The sequence below is a fragment of the Euprymna scolopes genome, chromosome 29 (genome assembly GCF_053919585.1).
Source record: "Euprymna scolopes isolate OS-2025 chromosome 29, ASM5391958v1, whole genome shotgun sequence".
NCBI lineage: Eukaryota > Metazoa > Mollusca > Cephalopoda > Sepiida > Sepiolidae > Euprymna > Euprymna scolopes.
Window position 1 is genome coordinate 85,369,393 of NC_136510.1, and position 17,498 is coordinate 85,386,890.

At 31.0% G+C, this 17,498-nt stretch overlaps 1 protein-coding gene across 10 annotated transcripts in view; it reads left to right on the forward strand.

The window, feature by feature from the left end:
• Positions 1 to 17,498, forward strand: part of LOC145252764 (uncharacterized) — a 282,722-nt gene that overhangs the window by 182,476 nt on the left and 82,748 nt on the right. For 4 of the 10 annotated variants that reach the window (XM_080112659.1, XM_080112664.1, XM_080112661.1 and 1 more), the window contains exon 3: positions 13,226 to 13,291. The exons of the other annotated variants lie outside the window; for them this stretch is intronic. In XM_080112659.1, coding sequence (XP_079968785.1) covers positions 13,226 to 13,291 — 66 coding nt within the window. The remainder of the gene's footprint in view (positions 1 to 13,225; positions 13,292 to 17,498) is intronic. 10 annotated transcript variants of the gene reach the window in all.

The window sequence follows — 17,498 nt, forward strand, 5'->3', positions numbered from 1 at the left end:
ACTTGGCAATTTGTACAGAATTTTGAAAATAACCCTTTTATTTAATCAATGGAGATAGCATGTTCTCGTTCTGTCAGCCAAGACTGGAAATTGATGGTTCAATCTTCAGTGTGGGCAACACTCAAAATACAATTTCAAATTACTTAGGACTTTCATGGCTGACGGAATGAGAGCATGCTAATCTCATGGATTAAATAAAGGGTTCTGTTAGAAATTCTGAGCAGATTCCTGAGTTCTTCAAATTATATTTGAAGATGGTTGTAGGTTACAGGGATTGAAACATTCGATAAGAAAAGTAGTCCAGACAATCCAAATAATAATGAATTTAATCTAATTTGAATTCTTAAAGACTTCATTTTTAAGAAAACAAAAGCTTTCATCTCCACAAATTTTGGTGACATGTTATATCAGAATACCACATTAATATATGACGTTTTGCCCGTCTTTATTGTTTCATGATGTCATTCTATAATTCGACAAGGCCTATCTGCTATAATTTACCCATTACAATTGTAGTTAAATATCCATTTTGAAACAATCAATAATTTTTAACAATAGTTAATGATTTTGAGTCTCGACTTGCATTTTCATTAAATCACAGCAATTAAACATTACAATTGTTTTTGCTTGATGAAAATCAAATAAAATTTTGATTCAATTAGAATTTTAAAAATTTTCATCAATTTGATCTGCTATTTTAAAATTTTAAAATCTTTTCTTGTAATTAAATTGTTTTTTTTTTTTTTTCTTGTTTAATGTCCAAAATGTCCAATTATTTCTTGCAGTTGATTTTTTTTTTCTTTTAGGAAGTTGAATTTTGAATCTCTGTTAGAAATCTTGGCGGAGCTTTGAAATAGATACTGCACTTTTTTATTCTTTTATTCTGGATAAAAATTGTATTTTAAACAGAAGATTATTATTGATTACCACCTTAAAAACACAATTACTTTTAAAACAAGAAAAAAATTTCTTTGAATTTTTTTTTCTCTTTGCCGATAAATTATTTTTAAAACTGCAATTTATTGTGGATTACCAAAGTTAGAACCTGATTAACTTTAGTGACAAAATTCTTCAAAGTTTTTAATTTTTTTCTTTGTCAAGAAATTTTTTTTTTTTTAATTTGCGGATTATTGTTGGTTACTACATTTAGAACACAACTTTAAAGATAAAATTGGGAGTCCTTGTTCAAAATTTCTCCAATATTTAAAAACAAAAATGAATAAAAATTTGTATGATGTACATAGCTATGATAATGAAAATATCATATTCCAAAAATCATAAACTGATAAAGTAGTTTTATTTTGAAAAAAAAAAAAAAAATCAAATTTTATGAGTCCACCATTTTACAAACAATCTAAAAATCAAACAAAGGGCGATAACTTAATAATTCAAACTTGCAAAATACGTGGTAATGCCTACGAATTCCCATTAATCACTTAAAAACGATTTTCTTTATAAAAAATATAACTACTTGATAAATTTACATGATTTTTGGAATATATTTTTATTTTGTCATGAGTATGTATATCAAATAGATATTTCTTTTAGTTTTTTTTTTTTTTTTTAATATAGGGCCAAGTCTTGATAAGAACCAAACTTTGTTTTTAATTAAATATTCAAAGAATTTTCTATTTTCATGTATAATATAGCTTCATTTTAAAAATGGACATCAGCTGATATAACTAAAATCTTCCCACCTGGACGAGATGATGAAGTCCAAGAATGTCAGCATTAATTGTTGATTACTTTTATTCCTACTGCCAAATGAATTCAAGTGGTAGATGATTATCATATTGCATGAATCCGAAGATTCTTTTGTTGGCATTGGTTTCCCCGATATTTCTCTGGCCAGAATTCTTTCTAAAAAAGACATTGGGTACTTAGGAGGTGGGGGCATGTGAAGATTGCCAAAATCCTAAGTAAAAGCAATTTTTGTGGAACGAACGGGGTTCAAACTTGGAACTCCCAGGTCATTAGTCTATGTCCTTAATTACTAGACCACCATCATCTTCCAATAGCAAGTAAAATCGTCAAGGTGCTCTTACCTACCACTTCTGTACCAAGATGATAGCTCACATCTTTTTTCTCACTGTACATGTCTATGATGTAACCCATTTTGGTATATGGCATCCAGGTTTCATTCTCCTATTTCGTTCGGGATATCCAACACCTGGAGCAAGTTCAGAGGTTGGCAATACAGATGGCCTCTGCACAAAGTCCTACAAACAACATATAGATGTTTTTAACTTGTGCTCATGTTTAACATTATGTACCGCATGATATCATCTTCACACTGGGTTGGCAGAATTGCCTTCATCGACACTGAACTGTATCTTTTTTTCCTCCAGTTGTAAGATGTAAACGGAACACTCTGCTTGGATTACTCTTAAGATATTAAATGCACTGGTTTTCTCATTTCAACAAGCTGAACATGCAAGGTCCCTCTCCACAAGTGAAAAATTTACTTTCACCGTGACTAATGTTTGTGCAAAATTTTTTGAAAAATCGAAGGTGTAGTTATTGAGAAAAGTGCGAACAAACAAATGGACAAAGAAGTTTGGGGCAATTTTACCTCTATAATGGCAACCAAAGTTATCCTGGAAAATTTGTTCTGACAAAAATTTATTTATTTTCACCAGGACTAATGTTTGTGCAAATTTTTTTTTAAAAATCCAAGGTGTGGTTATTGAGAAAAGTGCAAACAGACGAACGGGTAAACAGGAGTGATTTACTAGGTCCAATTCCTCGTTTGTCTGGGGACCAATAAATGTGGGAACACTTGTTAAAAAGTGGTGCAAGTATTTATTTATTGGACAATTATTAGAATTATCTGCATGTCATACATTGCATCATCATCATCATATAGTATGAATTGGAAGATTCTATTGTTGGCAATGGTTTCTCCGATATTTTCCTAGTCAGAATTATATCTAGAAAGACTTGGGATGCTTACGAGCGGGACCATGAGAAGGTTGCCAACATCTTAAGTGAAAGTGAATTTTGTGAAACGAACTGGATTCAAACTTGGAACACCCAGATTATCAGTCTGTGTCATTAAGCACTTAATCAACATCACTTCATGTACATTGCATTGTATCCCACTTCATGTTAAAATTTTAATTCATAATGCTTGAACATGAATTGTTAGAGACAATTGATATCTTGTCTGAAAATGATTCCATGTAAATAATATATCTTTCTCAGATTTTTTTTTGATTTTTTTAAAAAATATTTTCTTAGACATATTGCATGAATACTTCCATGCTACACTAAAACAGAAACTATGGCTGAATTCTCATAACGTTACCTTTTTTCAGTTTGGGTTGCTTGCTTGTGAAACAAGTGATACTATTAGATTAGGCTGTCTGAAGATAACCAGCTTCCCGACCTAAAATGCACCAAACGTTAATGTTATTTTATTTTTTTTTTTTGTTTGCTTTTTTTTTTCCTCCCCTCTGCCATGTTCTGCAAAGCCAAAAATAAATTACCTTTATAAAACAACTAAACCAAGCATCATGAACAAATATTTGAAAATATAAAAAATTTGAAAAATACAAAAAAACTCTTACCAAAATGACTGGATTCAGCATTAAATAACCAAAAAAAAAAAATGGTTAGTATACCATAAAACCAAAAGTTATGGCCAGGTTGCAGATGTACTAATAATTCAAGACGCTAAATTCTAAATGCATTGTGGCCTCTTTAGATAATTCCCCTTGTACGTAATCCCCCAATTTTTTTTTTCTACATGGGAGTTACCACTTATCAAAGCCTGAAAGCCACTCGAGGATAAAGGTTAATGAGTGTATGGTAGTCACTGAGACAACATCATATTAATAGTTAGTAGTGGAAATAGGGTAGAAGTGGATTAGTTGGGGGGGCAGTAAGAACTTGTTTACATTGGACTTGAAGACGACCATATTGTAGTCAGCTGGGAAGCAGGCCAGTGGAACAGAGTTCTCGAAAAGAAGCCTTGTTCATGGAATTTGTGTTTAGATTTAGGTATAGATAGAGAGTGGGAGAAATTGTTGATTGTTGTTGTAGCTAGACGAGTGCTTTTTTGTAAAAGTTTGGCAACTCAGATGGGCACTTGCTATGAAAATAACGATAGAGCAGAGACAGGCTCGCAATGTCTCTTCCGTGTGAAAGATGTTGCAGGGAAAGAAAAAAGGCATCACCTACTAGGTTTCAAAACTGGTTTTGAACTTTGTCAAGGCAGGATAAGATGCTCTGAGCAGCTCACGCCTAGATGTGGCACCAGTACTCCATTTGAGGACGTATCTGATTTTCGTATTTCACATAGCTCTAACATATTGCTAATATATTGAATTGAATATTGAATGCTGTTTCAGCTACCAGTTGGAGAATTTATATAAACTCTAGGATATATAAAGTAAGTGCTTATTTTAGCAAAATTTTGGCACTGGAAATAATTTTTTAAAACTTATATATTTTAAACTCTTTTTTTTAATAATCATGCTTTAAACGTGAAAATTGAAAGAAAAAAAAATTTGTTTTTATTTTTATGCCATAAAGTTAATATAAACCAAATTAATCATTGAATAATATTGTTGAGTTGGATTGATTAGTTTGATGATCAGTGGTATTCTTACATTATTGTGACCTAAGTTGCAGAAATTATAGATGGTTGTTCTATGATGTCAAAGGTTAGATTGTATATGGACCTAAAAAGAGGATACGTGCCTTTTTTTATTTTTATTTTTTTTTAAGAAAGAAAAAATTGACTCAAAAATTGATTCAGCTTCTGTTTCGAAGTTCCGCCGAAATCTCTTTAATGATGCACACTAAGCATTTGTCTAATTTATGTTTTAACTGGAATATTTATTCTCCAGCAATCCGTTAGACATTATGGCTCACAGTTGTGCCTTTTCTTGTAGCCTTATCTAACAAAGATTCGAAATGCTTTTTCCTAAAACGAATACAATATCTTTGTAATTTTTTGAATGATGTGTTAAGATTTTCAGTTAATATTTCAGGATGTTCTTTCATTTATTTTAAAAAAATAAAAATATTCGTGCATGTGCAGAATAATGGATTTTTTAAACCAATGCATTTCAGGCGAAAGCATTATTATGTACTTACATGTTATGTTACAATTAGTATAAATTCCAAAAATTATGAAAAATGACCCAGTAGAAAATGTACTAGACCCAGTTTTTTACAAAAAAAAAAAAAAAAAAATCATCCACAATAACTGTCTAACAGTTTGCATTTTGAAATAGTTGATTTTCAAAATGATTGATCAGAGTTATCTCCCCTGTATTTTTAGGACATTTTTTCCACATTAAAACAAATGATAGAAGTTTGTAAGTCAATAAACTCGATAAATTTTATTTTTTACTTGTAATTATTTTTCAATTGGATAATTTGGGGAATTTACACTAATTTGAACATGACGCGTAAATAGGTAATAACGTTTTCACCTGAAATGCATTTGTTTCAAAATACACTATTGTGCACAAGCACCAAAATATCTTTAAAAGCAAACTCTCTCTGAAACATACATAATCTCTTATTTACAATATCTATTAAGTTATATATAGTAGATACTCATGTAATGAACGATTTTTTTAAAGACAAATCTGTCCACCTCTCCTCACAAAAGGGGTGGTAATTATGTAAGATACTTTTTTTCGAAACAAGACAAGATTTTGCGTTTCAAAAATATCTCTTGTTTAATGAATAACCTCTTTGTTTTTAGATGACAAATTAGTCTTGAAGGTTTAATGTGTGTGTATATATATATGATATAATTATTGCAGCCCTGTTATAACTTAACAGCGTGTGTTCATTTTGTGTGTGTATTTTCACCCCCTTCCCCTAAAAAAAATAATAAAAATAATTGTGGCAAGCTAATATGGTTTAATTAAATGTAAAATTCTTGTTTTAGTAACGCCATAAGATTTATTTAAAACAGTGAAATGGAAAATATGTCTCTTACTAAATATTTGCTGCCGGTGAAATAAGTAGAGGGATAGATGGAGGTGAAAGGATGAAAATTCTCCATGTTTTTTTTTTTTTTGTTTTTTTTTTAAATTTATGACTAAAAAGAAAAAGCGAAATATTGATCAGGATTAAATATTTAAAGAAGCAGATTGTAAAAGAAAGTTGTTTTTAAATCCAAAAGAATAAAATAAATACTGATGTATTAGATTTTTGTATTTATCGTTTTTGTTATTAAAGTTATCCTAATCAAAAGTCGGAGAGGAAATCTCGTTTTTATTATATACAGTAGAACCCCGGGATACAGTGGTCCTAGGATAGTTTTTTTCAGGTTACGATGTGGAATACAATGTTTTTCCGGCCTCTGGTTATGGTATTTGCCTCACCTTACAGTGTTATTTATAGTATACATATATATTATATACTGCATTGTATTTTGTTAATAATTTTTAATGCTTTATACCGGGGTTCTACTATATATAATAATGGTTTTTTTTTTTTTTTTAATGTATTTATGGTTCACAATATACTGGACGGACGTCGCAGAGATTAGATTTTGCATGAAACAACACATCCCAGTTAAAATTAATAATGCCAATTTTTTACCAGACATTTTGAATAATATATACAGTTTATGCATATGTGAACACCTGATAAATAGCAGTGTTTGTGCTTCCAGATTTAGTGTTAACTTGTTCTTCACACCCATTATTTCATTTGAAAAGTTATATTAAGTCTTTTAGATCTCTTTGCAAGCAAAAAGAAAATCTTTTAGGACTTAATGTGGTTTCTATTTAATTCTTGCCCTACTTAATTTTTTTCTCAATATTTTTTTTTTTTTGTCCCTCGTCATATTTTTATTTCATATTTTTCTTTTAATCACAATTATACCTTGATTTAACTCTGTTAGGTGAGGTGCAAAATCAGTCAGCTGGCTCTTCCACTTTTTATTTTTTAAATTAATTATACCAAAATTTGATCTATATTTAGCTATTATAAAACTCTGTATCTCCCCAAAAGATTTTCATATATATATATATATATATATATATATAATAAAGTTGTATTCCTGTTTGGTCACAGTATACGTCATGGCAATGATGTATATTGTTTCGCTCTGGCAACACCGGGTAAATAAATTTAGTATATATATATATATATATATATATATATATATATATATAAAATATATTTTAGTCATCGATATACAGACCTGTTTCGTTGTTTCACAACTCATCAGTGCCGCTAGACTAACACCTCTCCCAAGCCGAGGATCGAACCTAGAACCGTCGTGATGACAGTTGGCAGTCCTACCCCCTGACTACGGAATCGGTGGCCGAAATTAAACTGTCCGAACGTCTATTTAAATAAACATCAGTTCGCCACTCGTAGAGGGCTCAAACGTTTGTTTGTAAACAAACCGCAAGCTTCGCATTATTTCAGCTAAACACAGGAAAGAACTTCAAGATTGATTTTAAAATTTTCAAAGGATTTAAAGATCTGCTTTCTCTCACTATTTTTCTTTTTTTATCGTGTTTGCTGATTGCTTGAAGCTTTTGAGACTTGATTGTTTGGCTTTTCTGCAAAGTGTCTTGTCTTGAAAATAATTCAAGTTGTTGCTTGCTTACTTTTACCAACTATGAACCTTTTATTAAGATGTCTGCATGAACACGGATTCATGTAAAAAATCCTCAGTACTTTAAACATAGCTTTAAAAGCACATTTTAGTATATTGAATTTTCAGTACTTGAACATCGCTCAAATTTAGTATATTCAATTTTCAGTAGTTGAATATGACTTCTTGGGTATGAGTAGATAGTGTACTGCAGTTTTTGTGACTGAACCTTCAGTACTTAAATATGGTTTCTTCAGTTGTGCTTTATTTAAATTTACTACGCATAAACCTTTTTAAGCCTCAGCTGAACAGTTTTTAGTTTTCATGCATAAACATGGCTTTTTGCATATATCTGTATCAAATCTTGAGTAGTTGAACAAAAATGAACCTGCGTGTATTGAATCTTCATTACTTTAACATGGTTTTAAAAATGTTGCATTTTAGTGTAGTGAATCTTCAGTATTTGGACATGGCTCAAAAATGAACCTCACCATATTGAATTTTCTGTACTTTGACATGACTTATTGAATTTGATTTAAATCTTATTGCATCTTAGTGTCTTGCAACTTTTATGATTGAATTTGGCTTCAAAGGTGTTTTAGTGTATTTAGCCAATCAGAACATGAATATGATTTCAAAGTAAGTGTATTTAGTCTCCCATATTTGAACATGGCTTCAAACATGCATCTTACTGTATTGAATCTTCAGTATTTAGACATGGCTCAAGTAATGAATTGTATTGAATAGTGATTGGATGATTCCAATATTTATTTCAGTCATTTTTAGGTTCCCAATTCTGATATAAATACTCCTGATTCTTAATTATTTAGCTCTTGAGCTTTTTTTTTTTTTTTTTAACGATAAAACCCATGTAATATGTACACATATTTTTGTAAATGTAAAAATACTCTTGCGGAGGCTGGGGTTGGTTATAGATCTTAGTTTTACTGGTAGTTTAATATTAATAAATATTTATTTTATCATTAGTATCAGCAAAGGAAAATTAAGTTACAAAAAGAAAATAAATAAAACAAAAGAATCGTTTTTACCATCAGAAAATAAGAATGATTATTTTGATTCTGATATTCTAAAAAGTTCTGACTTTTTCTGATTCCAATTAATCATCCCAACACTAGTCGTCGTAAAAAAATTGTGAAAATGTTTTGTTTTGTTTTTTTTTTTTTTTACTTCTGTTTCTCACCTTTTGGGAATTTTTACATGTTAGGAGTTATTTCACAGCTGAGATCTGTATCTTCTGAAAGATACACAAAAACATTTTTTTTTTTTTAATCTCATCAAACATTTATTACCTTAGAGCTATTTGTTCATCATCCTTGCTTACATCTGTTGGACAGATGCAACTCAGATGTTTAACAATTACCTGTTTCTTTTTCGTTCATTTTTTTAATTTTTTTTATTATTCACACGTTTTCAGTTTTCTCCCAGCTGTTTGACAATTCTTTGCCCAACCATGAAGAGTTCATCTTCTTTCTGTCTCTGAAGAAGGGAGGCTGATTGTGTCAGAGGGATGTTTGGTACTTATGCAGAATAAGGACCATGCTATTAACAGAATTTTCTTGGCAGTTTACATAAAATGCCAGAAAGATGCTGAAATGCTGAGCTAATGAAATCGTAGCAGCCGACGTCATTCAAGAAAATACGGCATATTCTTTGAGATATTTCATTACTTCCCCTGTATGTTAGATGGTGATAGCTGATTTGGCATCCCCGACGAAACCTCTAACGGATATTTTGACTGAAGGGATTTATCACATTCTTAGACAAATTATTATTATTATTATTATTAATAATATTATTTTGCTTATCATTATATTTATTATTATGCCTATTATTATGATTATTATTATGATTATGCTTATTATTATTAGTAATAATAATAATAGTAGTAGTATTCATATTCTTATAGTTTGGCATAAGAATGATACTTTTCTGTAAAAACAATGTTTATTTACTTTTAAGAATGTTTCACAAGAAAAAGAAAGCTAACAATTGCAAGAAATAAATATTACACATTTTTTAAAAATAAAAGTAAGAATTGTTCACATGGTTCCATTTATTTTCATATTATTAATAACTAGCGGGGGTACCCGGCGTTGCCCGAGTGTTTGTTTCCGGGACGGGGGGGGGGGGGTTAAAAAATGTTATGGTAGGTAAGTAGGAAGGATCAAACCCGGAGTCATGAGTAAAAGTAGGAAAATAAAGTGTGAAAAAAACAAAAAAAAAAACATCTGCAACGTTAACAGTTCGGCCACCAAGAAAAGTCCATTACAGTTGTTTAGGAAAAAAAACAAAAAAAAAAACGACTACGGTAGGTCGGCGCGAACGTGAAAATATAATGTGAATTGTCCAGCACGCTAACCACTACGCCGCAGAGCACTGCAGCTTAGTTTAGTGATTTTAAATAACTTCACATGAAAGAACTACGAAGCCAAACCGGTGTTCTCTTCTCAACTGTTCCTTGTGAACGATCCCCAAACGGTGTTAAGTGGTGGCAGGGGGAGGAGGAATTTATTAGAGAGAAAATATTTTACCACTTCCATTGATCTTAACCGATTTTGGCCGTGACTTCTCAGCAGAAAAAGTATAGAAATCTAAGATTATCGAGGAATTTGAGAAATAATAAGCCTATAACACACCTCAGATATTGTTCTGCCATTTGTGCATATTATATTTGCATGAAATATCTTGATTTTTAATCCTATTAAGGTCAAAATCAGACGGGAAAAAATGAGTTCATTTTATTTATATAGAGATAAGTAGTAAAAAATATAATATTATGATACATAATATATGATATTATTTTTATATTATTAATAATAAATAAAGAAAAAAAATAATATTATATATTATAATACATAATATCTGTTGGAAGATGTTTTGCTGGGGATGCTGAATCATCTATCACCGTCTAGAAAACAGGGGAGGTAATGCAACAATGAAATGTCTCGAGGAACATGCCAGATTGCTAAATAGTTATTTACTATCATTGGTTTGTTTAAAAATAAATAATTTATCTAGATTTGAACAACAAAAACATATAAAAATCAAAAATGAATAATAAAAAATATTTTTGTTATTCAAAAATTTATTCATAAAACTTACCTTACAATGATTGTTTTTTTTTTTTCTTTTTTAATTTTAAAGTTTTGCAAAAAAAAAAATAATAATTCAGTAATTTTTCATTGAATTATCTTTATAATAAAAACATTTTTAATTGGGGGAGGAAAAATGCCAGTGTTTGCATGAAAAAAAGTAATGACATTTTTGTAAGGCACCTTCCAGTGTTTTATGCAAACTGTCTGGAAAATTACAATGACAGTACAGTTGGTTTTCTGCATAAGTACTGGAGGTTTTCTTTTAGTAATTTCTATAAGCTTCAGGTTTTTAAAGAATGTTTTTCATTGGATATTTAAACAAGTTATTTGGCATCGAAGAGTTGAAATTATCTGAATCCGTGCATTATTGGTGTTCAATGCTGGAACTGAGGACGGCTGAAGTATGCCAAGGACTCCCAGCCAAAACAAAAATATAAAAATTGAAAAATAATGAAATTAGAGCCCAATTAACTATTTGCATAGGACAACATATCCTTAATTATTTAAATGTGCCAGAGTATTTGAGATTCTGGCAGGCTTGAAAAGCCATATTTGATATGCTCACATGTGAGTTGAACGAACGAGTGATGATAATATTTTGTATCGAGTTTGCTGCCGTCATTAAATCATCATCATCATCATTGGTTTAACGTCTGTTTTGTACACTGATGCATTGGATAACTTTAAGGAATTGACATGCAAACTAATTTATCTCTGACCAGGTTTTTACTTATCCCTCTTTTCATTAAGTGCATTTTAGTATAGAACTATATTTATGTCAAGTAAGCTACGCAGAAACGTTTATTTCATTCTTTCCCTTGGGAATAAAACACGGTCGTTTCTGTGTAGCTTACTTGTCATAAGTACAGTTTCATACCAGCACTGTTAAACTCTTCTCACATATTGAGCGCTGTTGAAGTAAATACTAAAAATATGTGTACATGGTGCTGATAAGATGTTCTTTATATTTAAGCCCCCCCCCCCCAAAGCATAATTAAAAGAATTTAAATAATCGATTCAGTTAAAATATATTTATTTATTACTATACTACAAAAACGGTTACTTTAACTCTTGTCAATAAAATCAAACATAGTGCAGTAGAATCCCGGGATATGTGACTCTAGGATATGTTGTTTTTTTTTGTTTTTTTTTTCAGATTATGATGTGGAATACAATGTTTTTCTCCGGCCTCTGGTTACAGTATTTGCCCCACCTTACGGTGTTATTTATAATGTTATTTGATTATTGCATATTATATACTGTACTGTATTTTTATGCCATATCCCAGGGTTCTATTGTATATAATCATACATTCACACATTAGCATTTTTCTACAGACGAGTTTATTCAAGAGTGCATCTCCCAAATACCAGCCTGGAAATCTCTATGATTCAGCACATATATATATATATATATATATACTCGGGTTTTTTTTATATTCAAAAGTAATGGACTAATGAATTCAACGAGGTTGTTAGATAGTGCTCAATAAAAAGAGCTGATAATTGATGATTATTCATTGAACTTTTGAATAGTCAAGTCGCTGCCTGATGATATCTGTTGTTTGATTGAAACAAGTGGCTATTTGTAGCAGCGGGATGTGAGCATGTTTATATAACAATAAACAAGTATATATATATATATATATATATATATATATATATATATACACTGTGTATTTAAACGGCATGTTTTCATTCAGACAAGTATTGTTAAATAGCATGGAGTGTTCTTGCTTAATAAGCCTTCTTTGTTGTTTTTCAGTTTTTTTCTAATTGTCTTTCTTGTTTCTCAGTTGAATGTGTGTAAGAAAATTCCATAGTTGTCTTGGGCCATCTGTTTTTTTTTGTTTTTTTCTGGTTGTTCTTTGCAAGTACTTTTGACTGAGTTTTCAACAGTCGTTTTCAGGGATTTTTTTTACACACGAGACATTTAACTAGTTCAAGAAATTTAAGGATAATTTTAACTGGATTATATAAAAGCATCCGGATTTTAAATGAACAATAATCAAAAACTGCCTGAAGGCGACTGTTAAAAACTCAGTCGAAAGTACTTGCAAAGAACAAAACAAAAAAAAAAAAACAATGGGCCAAGACGACGACGGAATTTTCTTACACATTCAACCGAGAAACAAAAAAGACAATTTAGAAAAATTGAAAAACTACAAAGCTTATTAAGCAAGAACACTCCATGCTATTTAACAATACTTGTCTGAACATATATATATATATATATATATATATATATATATATATATATATATATATATATATATATAATAATTTACATGAAAAAAAAAAAAAAACACCCAAGAAACGATTTTAGTTTAGCATAATAATTTATTTCGCCTATTTAATGGTAGAATCTCCAGACCCAAAACTGAACAATTTAGCAAAATCTCTAAAAGAAAAAAAAAAATGTTCAATAGAATGATATTCATATACGAATTTGATGCCAATAGAAAATGTTGATAGATTTTTTTTTAAACAATTCCGAATAGAAATAATTTTTTTGTGTTGTTGATTTACAGCCTAAGCCGACACATACTTCGATAGACACAATAATGGATGGTGTATATCTTTCGCAGATAAAAAAGGTGACATATTTATCTTCATTTTAATCAATGGCATTAGTTTTTTTCTTGTTTGTTTTTTTGCATAATTCTGTAGATTACATGCGATTGCTAGAATTGTAGTTTGTAGAATCATCACGCTATCACAAACGTTTGGGGTCCACCAAACGGTGGGCTCAATTCTAACCACCGCCATCCACACTTTGATAAAATTTACCTTTAGCTGGGTGCGGGGGGGGGGGGGTGTCTGATTCTGAGAGGATTTAAAATGTTGAATAGAATGAACAAATGTGAGGATTTGATAATTCGTATTATTTGGATCATTCAGACTACTGTCCTCATCTTGAGTGTTATTTTCACAAAGTTTTGGTCGATGTAACCTCCGACCTTCTTTAGGTGTATCTTATCAAATTTGGAAATCTTTCTGTCGGACTTGAGGATCTGCGTAGAATTTTGAATAGTCCTTTATTTAATCTTCAGGGTTGGCATTCATTTTGTCCACCACAACCAAGTAGAAAGAAGGTCATTTACAACTGAATATTACTCGTTATGCCATGTGTTCATGCAGATTCTGGAATTTGACAAGATGCACCTGAAGAAAGTTGGAGGTTACATCGGCCAAAACGTTATGAAAATAAGTCAAAATTAGAACAATTGTCCGAATAATCCAAATAATATAAAAGTTTGATTACTTATGAGGCCAGTTTATGACAAGTTGAATTTGAAAGCTACCATATTGCAATATGCAAAGAATCAATCCCTTGGTAATGTATTCCATAGAGGGAAAGTTCTTGAAAAGAAACTGTTCATGGAAACCCTGTATGATGGTAAACACACAGAGGAATACAAAGGTTATTTTGTTTCCGTGATATGAAGCTGAGTTCTTGCTATGAATGTCTTGCAGTGCAGAACCAGAGATTTAATCTTGGTCTAGCACCTTCCATGTAAATAATGATAGAGCAGAGAAAGACTAGTAACGTTTCTTCTGTGAGGAAAGTATTTCATGAAAGATAAAAGATTAGTCGATTTTGTAGTCTGTTTACACTGTTTACTCTGTGCGGCACCTCCCAAATATGGCAGCAGTACTCCATCTGACTCGTATATGGGTAGAGGATTACGTAAGAGTATAGGTACTTCTTGGAGAGGTAAAATTAGCCAACCATTTTTTTTTTTTTTTTCCCAAGATTTGATCAAAATTTTCCATTTTAGATCTGAAGTCAAAGCAAAAATTGCTGATTCTCAACTCAATCTCTCCACCCAAAAGCTGGTTTTAAAAGGAGAGGGGAGGGGTTACCGGCCTCTGACTATGACTTCCTACCTCAGCTGTAGGGTAGTCTGTTTTGTAAAACTGTATATGATTCTTGCAAAAATTGACAAATCTGAACACTAAACTTCTACTCTGTATCTCAGAATTTAGGACGACTTAGAAAAACAAACAAACCTGGTTCCTAACTTTTTGGAGTTGATTCCACTCACTCCCACAAAACAAGTGACTCTTAACTCGCATCATTTTTAAAACAAACTTGCCTCTTGGTTCCTGCCAAAACTGTTCACTCTCAAATCAACTTTTGTTGCAAACAGATGCTGAAAGCTTATTGTTCTTTATGTTTGGTTCGTGGCAGTCTTCAATGAGATTTTGCAAGGTTGGTTAAATTTCTCAAAGAAATCCTGAGCATCCAGAAAATAGAATCTGAAGTGTTGAAAAGGTCTTCTTTTTTTTTTTTTTATTTAAGTTACATTCTGGGTGCTTCAAAAAAGGAGAAAATTTTTTTTAATTTTTAATTTTAAATAGGTTAATTTTGTTTTGGAAGCAAAAATCCTTAGAGTATCTCATAACGAAATAGTTTAACTTTCCAGTAATTTATAGAAGCTGCCAGGAAATTATATCTTTGTATTAAACTATGGGAGCACAAAATTTGCACAATTTTCACGTTTGATTGCACAAAGCATTGGCAAAATAGTGTTCATGCAGCCTTTGTGTTATTCGGAAGCAAACAAGATGGTGGTATTATGTAATAAGTAAAAAAAAAAATTAGAATTAAAAAAACAAAAACCACTGAAACTATTCATCATGATCAGGTTGAGTTGGCTTCCTCCTTCACTCTGAAAGCATTCTTGACCATAGCAGCTGTAACAGAGCCGCTGACGTTGGTAGCAGTAGCAGCCTGTATAAAGATATGCAAATGACCAAGCTGACTGCGCAAAGTGACGTCACATCTTCGATTCCAACACTATATGGTCATGCTTATTATTGCTAAGAAAATATTTTTATTCTAATGAGTATATGTAATGAAAAATTCAATATTAACATAAAAATATTGATTGTAAATGAAACAGGTTTGTAAAATGTACGAAAATTTGGTATGTTGAGACAACTGATTCTTAAAATAAAACCTTGGATATTCGAATATATATATATATATATATAATCAGTAGTTTACATTCCAAAGCCAGATATATTTTTTCCTTCATAATATACTTTGTCTTACACATGTTTCATTGAGTGGCATACGAACACCAAACAACTCATCAGAGACAGTTAATATTTTCCTTGGAAAAACACACACACACACACACACACAAAATGAATGAAAAAGGTTATATTCCAAAATTCATGATGTTGACCATCTTACAATTTATTCCTTTAATTCAGTTGACACGTCAGCTGAAGGAATAAGTTGTAAGATAGTCAACATCGTGAATTTTGGAATATAGACTTTTGTCATTCATTCATTATATGCTCTGTAATTACATTGAGCTTCTTAAATAAGGATTGGTATATATAAGTGAATAAAGAATGTTTCCACAGAAATGTGTGTGTGTGTGTGTGTGCAACTTAGATTCGAAAAGTGCATGCCTATTAAAGAATTTACTCTAGCAATAGGCTAATTTAAACATATATTTTACTATAATAATGTGAACATAAAGAAACATCCAGTGTGTGATCACTATATCCAGCATGAAGTGTACATGTATGCTTTAGCAGTAATTTTAATGCCTTGTAAAGAGAGAGAGGAAAATGCTTAGAATGTAAAATGTAGTCATTGCTCATGGAACTCCATGAACGTCAACAGACAATAACTAATTTGAATGCTTTTTTTTCTTTTTTTTTTTAATCATATAACCTTGTTTAAATATACATATGTAGCTCATCTGTATAAAACTAATAACTTATATAAAGGAAATTTATAGAAGGCAATACAATGCAGGGGTCTAATGGATTAACACAAACTGAAGCAAATGAATCATTTACTATAGCCCCCTAATGAACGTTTGAATCAAAGTTGAACACATATCTGAGGAAGGAAAATTTTCCTGAAATATTATATATATATATATATATATATATATATATATATATATATAATACGGAAGTTCCATCTGACCATACTGAAGCAAGTATGAAAGACATTTAAAAAATACACACATATATATATATATATATATATATATACATACTTACATACATGCGCATATATATATATATATATATATATATATATATATAAAGGCTTCCTTCAGTCTTGACAGACTATGGATACCCACTGTAAGGGTGGCTGTGCATGAAATTTTTGTGGCAAGAGTTGCACAATCTCCAACCACACCTCTCCTGATTCAACATTGTTGAATACCAGTGGCAAGTGGAGGTTCAGAACGACTGGAAACAATGCCAAGATAAGCAGAAAACACATACAGCACCTAAAATTCCCAAATGATCACCCATCTGGTACTAGCCAGGCTCAACGTTGCTTAATCACGTTGACACACTGGTTCCCGTCAGATCACCGAAGTTAAGCAACGTTGAACATACATATATTGTGTATTAATAAAAGATGAATTTGCATAGCTTATTGCAATGTTATGTCTTAATTTGCTTCAGTTTGTCTATCCGTTACACCCTTGCATTGTATTGCCTTCTATAAATTTCCTTTATGTACACACTAAACAATGCTTTAAGCAAACTACATTAACCTCTTAAGTTATATTTGAGAAAGAAGATTCAAATGTGATACAATCAATACATAATACGAAATAAATGCTTCTCATGAAATGGTTGATAAAATTAACAATCCTTTTTGTAATCCAACCACATTTGACATGTATAAGTTGCAGCTTCCGCTTGAATTGCTTGCCGAGTTTGTCATGAATATCTATCTTTTGCTATTTTATGGAAATCGCCTTAGACAAGGCAGAAAGCCACTTGATGTAAGGAACTTAAAAAATATTATTT